General features: G+C 32.4%; 1 protein-coding gene across 1 annotated transcript; it reads right to left on the bottom strand.

Annotated features, from left to right (window-relative positions):
- Window positions 1-4,795: 4,795 nt before the first annotated feature.
- Window positions 4,796-5,272, bottom strand: LOC121802603 (protein SRC2-like). The gene has a single exon (XM_042202286.1). It carries the CDS (start codon window positions 5,270-5,272, stop codon window positions 4,796-4,798), a length of 477 nt encoding a protein of 158 aa, XP_042058220.1.
- Window positions 5,273-6,304: the final 1,032 nt, after the last annotated feature.

The raw sequence follows: 6,304 nt of genomic DNA, 5'->3' as shown, positions 1-6,304 counted from the left end.
ATTAATCAAAGTAGGAAATAATGAGGTAGAACTAAACCTTGGTAAAGAAACCATATATCAATTGTAAATCACATATATAAATCATATATATAAACCATATATTCTCCTATCCTTGATAAAGAGATATAGCATTATTGATGATCCGATCTCTCAAGTTTCCTCTTGCTAGACTTAAACACAAAACACACCCCAAACATTTTAAATTACTAGTACATTGTTTGTAAGATTCCTAGAACTATGTCAGTTCTTCGATACCTAATTAACGAGTGTGAGGTGCTTTTATACGTTAGGAGTAAGTCATTTTATCTTCGATGAGAATACGTCAATCCGAGAGCACTAGTTGTAGCGTGATCTATCTTGCTCGATTGGCTTCCTTCTGACTAGTTCAATTTCTTCAGTTATAATGGTTAGAGTACCATATGCATACAATATACAGTTTGAGTTTATTTTCTATATTTCCAACATATATTTATATGTCACTATTAGAATTAAATATAGGGGCAAAATCTGGAGTCGTATACATGTGACTAGCTATTAAAATCGAAGCAATAAAACAAAATAGAGAGCTGGCCGAGAAAAAAAAAATCACAACTCATAAAAAACAAACTAATTGTCTGAGTCGAGGAAAACTTTTTCTCGAAAACTATTTACGCTCCGACTAATGTTTTTTAGTCGACATACTACTGACCCCAAAGATAAAATGACTCATTCTAGCATGCAGAAGCATCTCAAACTTATCCTGCACCGACGAAGCAGAACGTAATTCCAATAATTGAGCAAACAAATTTCTAAAAAATGAAAAAAGGAGAGCTTCCTTTGTGATAATATTGTTATCGTCATCAACTCTTCCAATACTCATATAACATTGAATTAGAAATTGAACTACATGCATGTGACATGGTTTCCATTCAGTTGTGACAGTTGCATGCAAGAGAACAAATATTATCTCTGTCTCTATAAGCATGTCGTGATGTCCATTAATAAAAGAGATCACAAGAAAGAGGTGTTAGTTGTTTTCAGCTTTCGCATTGGAAAGTGTTTCATCACTTTGCATCACCAAAACTATGAAACTTCAGATTCTAACCTCTTTAACTAACATTGCTTGCCAATTGGAGTTCAATTTCAAAACAAAGTCACGAGGGCATTTTCAAAACAAAGTAATTCATTTTCAGCCAACTCTTATTTTCAACCACAATTAATTAACTAATTTTATCATTTTTAGTTTACTTTTTATTTTAATTTCAGAATTCAAAAACTAAATAAGGAGAGAGTGAGAAAATAATGAAAACACGTCAATGGGTCTGCGATTCGTACCTGTGTTGTGAATGGCCTGACCAGAGCAACCCTTCATATGGAGAAAAGATTACGCCACAACTTCGCAAAAGAACAATAGAATAAAGACCTTCTAACATAAAAAAAAATTACACAATAATAGCATGTCCGTCTATTTTTTAGCAAAAGTATCGATCTGGCAGTAGACAGACAAAAAAAACAAATGAAAAAAAGAATATTAAGATGACACATAATAACCAAATCAAAACTTTAAATTACGTCGACAAGTTCGAGCATTTAAATTTTAAATAAATGGTCAATACTTGCCAACTTTCAAGTAATTTTTTTTTTTGCACGTGATTAAGTAAACTAGAGGGTGTTTTGAAATTAAGATAAATGGTGTTATATTTTACTTGAAAACCAAATACATTAACAAAATATATAATTAGCCAAAACCATGAATTTTAACATGACTAGAATTATGGCCCAAAATTTTAAAACCCGAATGGACTATTGATTTAACATATAGATTCGAGAAAAATGATGGCCCAAGATTTATTTTGCTATTTCTGAATCAAGTTTTTGTGATTTTTTGTTGATTTGATTTCGATATCTTTGGCTGGACATTAAGATTGAGTTATTTATTAGTAAATGATAAATCATACAAGGAGTAGTAAAGAGTGATTTATAATACTATCAATTAATTAGAAAATAAAAAAAATTTATATTATTACCTACTCATATAAAGACTAATTTACGAATAGATTGCGTGACAGGCTTGGTTTCAGATTTTGATATTTAAGTGAAATTATTAGATAAATAGTCATAATCCTATTTCGTATCATTTGAATGTTTACATTTTTTTGGTACAATCACTATTTTGCATATTAAAATATTTTAAATTATAAATAAAACTAAATTTGTCGTATATCATCAAGTTGCATCAACTAACACTTTGAGAATTTTTAAAATAAATTTAAAAAAATAGACACCTTAACAGTTACCAACTTAGTCAAACTTAAAGAGTTGACTTTTCTTTTCGTGACTTGAAAGCATATCGATAACACAATTGGTTGCTGGAGTTTCTAATTAAAATATCAAGGTACGAATCTCATAATATAATATCAAGTTAAATTATAAACAATGCTTATATTTTTCAATAATGTGACATATATTGAAAAAGTTGAATTAATTATAAATACGCGATACAATGAGAAATATAGTTTAAGTAAGATTAAAATTGTAGATATGGGTCTAATAAAACTCTAATTTATCCCTTTTTAAAGGTTACTTATAGGTAATCCCGGGTCCCTCATTAATTGGCACCGTTTGATTTGGTTCGAGTTTTAAAAAATTAGTGAAATGTGAATTCTATTTTTATAGTATTAATTTTATAATAAAATGTGAGTATGATGAATTAGTGCAATGTAAGATTCATTACCAAGGTATAGAGATGGACTAAAACTTAAACACCACTTATAACAAGAATATTTTCATAATCAACCTTAATATTTCAACTCTACATATATATACACAAAAAATTATTAAAAGCATATATTTTGTGATCTAGAAATCAGAATTCAGAAGTAATTGTTCGATTATGAATAATTGACCATATAATTAATCTATTTTCTTCAATATGAAATCTCAGAATATATTTTATTAGAAGTCTACTTGGAATCTAGCTTAACCACAAAATTCTTGAGATTGATTGATCTGATAACGATAAAAAACAATTATACTATATGTGTATGGAGAAAAGTCTAAATAAAAGCTTAAGACTTCCAAAATTGTATTTAAAGCAACAAAAACCAAGTTGGATCATTTGTGTCATTCCTCGTAGGTTCATTAATATTTTAGTACTATTATACTTAAGCCTACTAGTATTATATATTTTGAGTTACAACTCACATATGATATTCTTACACATCTAATGAGGACTTGAATTTCGACATTTATTAGAGGAAAACGTCTTATCATGGGCTATTTTGTACAATTTAAGAAACTTAATCTAATGCTAGTAGTATTAATTAATTTAGTTCAAAATTCTAATTAGAATATTACTATTTCATACAAAAATCATCTTGTAGTATCAACCTTCAAAAGGTTTGCAATAAATCATCAAGAAATTTAAAATTTTGTTGTAACATTATTTCTATATATTCATAACTATTGATCCCTACCAACCGATATCATTTTTCGTTTTCTGAAATTTTTATGTACATAATTAGACTCAGAAACTCAATGATTGATGTCTATATATTGTGATTGCCAGCTAATTATCAATTTAATTTTCCTTTTCGAAAAGAAAGAATCAAATTGTGGTCCATAATTAATTAACTATACTAACTCGGTGACAATATGATTGAAATATTTTAGCTAAACGTAAATAAAAAAGATGAGAGATAAAAGGTATACAAAAAGGGGAAAAGTGGTGTGAATCATAGTACTAAGAGCATCCGCAACGGCGCCCGTCCCGCCATACGTCCGACCGGCGTGCCGGACGTCCGCGCGGGACGTCCGCCATTGTGCAAAGGTGACGCGGATACGGACGTCCGCTGCGGACACCGGAGTTCCGCGGCGTTCCTGGGACGTCCGTCGCGACGTCCTTGCGGACGTCCGCCATTGCGTTGACCCCATGGACGTCCCGATTGTTTTATATATATTTTTTCGAAAATTCGACTCAAGAACGATATAATTGAAGAAGTATGGCAGCGGACAGGTCGTCGTGGATGAAATTTTTATTTGTTGAAATATTTTTTTTAGTTTTTTTTTTAAATGTACCTTTCTTTTTTTTTTATTTAATGAAATTTTTATTCCGTAATCATTTCGTAAATTTTAATTCCGTAAATTGTTTAATTCCATAAATTATTTAATTTAGTGAATTTGTGAGTTTTTATTAATGTGGGAAGTCCGTCGGGATGTCCGCCACTGTGCAGTGGGATGTCCTTATGACGTGTCAGGAGGTGTTTTTGAGATGTCCGCCGGGAAATCCGCACCATTGCGGATGCCCTAAAGATGCAAAAGTAGCTCATTATTATTGTCGGGCAAAATTAATTAATTAATAATAGAATTAATTATGGACGAAAGTATATTTGCTTAGATGCAATTGACCTATACAACATCATGCTAATCATAATCTGATCGTATAAATAAAAACTGTCTAACGATTATTAATTGAGTGGCTCTCTCTAACCAAGTACAATTGAACAAATTAGTGAGTGACAAACACAACAATTATTAAGCTCATTAAAACTCATCTCTCGAATTAATTCCACCACTCTAACATCTTTTGATTTGTATAATCCATTTTCATATACAATATCATTCATACATTCATACACGCAACGCCAATAAGTCGGCGACGACCTTCTTCAACCGTCGAATTCCAACCTCTTGCCCTTTCTCCATATTTACACCTTCATCCAGATTCTACTTTCCTATCTAACTTTAGTAAAGTATTTCGATCAAATGATCAATAAAATACGAGACTGAAACACGAAAACAAAGCCCCAAATTCCTATCAAGCGAGATTCAAGCCGGCGACGCTCTCGGCCAGCAGCAGCTTATCGATCATGATCTTCTCCCCAAATTTGTACGAAAATCTCAGCATCCCCTGCGAATTGACGCAGCCTTTCTGCACTGGAAAACAGACGACGGCGCTGCCGCCGCTGCTCCGGGCGAATTCGAAGAGCTCCTTGACCGGCGTGTGGATCTCGCCGACGTAGCGGTCACCGAGCTTCCGCTTGCAGTAGAGCTTGACGACGAGCATGGTGTTGAAGTTCTCCACCATCGACTCGCTGATTGCGAAACGCATCGTGTAATTCCACGCCGGATTCGTCTTGCCGTGCTTGTCCGTCGGCGAGCGCTTCTCTAATCCGTTGGCGGCGGCGCCGCCGCTGAGGGAGACGCGCGCGTGGACCTTCATTTTGCCGAGCACGCGCACGTTTTCGAGATCGGTGGCGGAAATTAGGGTAATTTCGAACTTCCGGCAGTCCATATTAGGGGGAAATTGAGATCAGTGTGTGTGTGTGTGTGTTATAGTCTTGTTTATTTGAAGGTGGAAGGAAATAGGAGTATAATAAGTAGGAGACTTGTGGAGGTTGGATAGGACTGAGTATGCATGGTAAAATGAAACAACCAAGAAGAGAGGGGATTATTAATATATAGATTTATTTTGAAAATGAAATATTAAATTATTAACTTTTGATTGTTTTTTCAATTATATTGTGTCCTTGTAAAAAACGATATCTTTGGTTGATGCTAAAAACGATGGCGGTTTAAGTATATTCATAAAATACTTCATCAGTCTGTAAAATATTGTTCGGGTTTTTATGAAATGTGAACAAAAGTAAGTGGAAAAAGTTGGTGAAATGTATGTCCCACATTTATATATTAGTTTTATAATAAAATGTGAGTGTAATGAACTGGTGGAAAGTGAGGTCCATTTATAAAAAATGAAAAAAATAAAGTGACAACATTTCACGGACCGATGGAATAAATTGATTTTGGACATCGCAAAAAGACGTTGTTCTGTAAACGAATAAGATAATTGCGAGACATAAAAAGCTGAAACTAAAATTACAAAGAAGATACTCAATGAAGTAACATCGTTTTAGATACTCTTAAATTAAATTGTTAATTATAGCAGATATAGTCGATGGATAATTGTTTTTAGGTCAAAAAATGAAATAGCAATAATGTCTAAAATACTGTAAAATGGCATCAAATATGATTTTCATAATATTTAGTAACTATTTATGATATTTAAATTCACCGGGAATAGGAAAAGTTAAAATTCAATTATCAAGGAATTATGTTTCAGTACCCTAAAAAATTAGAGGGTTGAACAAAAATGATATTGAGATGGTTATGTGCATAGTCATATTTCTTTTGTCACATATTTTATTATGGTTCAAATTAAAAATCTCTTGCTGGCTGCGAAAAATGGATTTAGGATCAAACTAAAAATCTCTGATTAGAGATTTTGATGCCTCATTTTTTTATTTTCTTTATCAACATGTAATTTACA

This window comes from Salvia splendens, chromosome 5 (genome assembly GCF_004379255.2).
Source record: "Salvia splendens isolate huo1 chromosome 5, SspV2, whole genome shotgun sequence".
Classification (NCBI taxonomy): Eukaryota; Viridiplantae; Streptophyta; class Magnoliopsida; order Lamiales; family Lamiaceae; genus Salvia; species Salvia splendens.
This window is presented reverse-complemented; position numbering and strand designations above follow the sequence as displayed.

Coding starts and splice junctions, on each gene's coding strand:
- LOC121802603 (XM_042202286.1), bottom strand. CDS start 5,272: ATGGACTGCCGGAAGTTCGAAATTACCCTAATTTCCGCCACCGATCTC.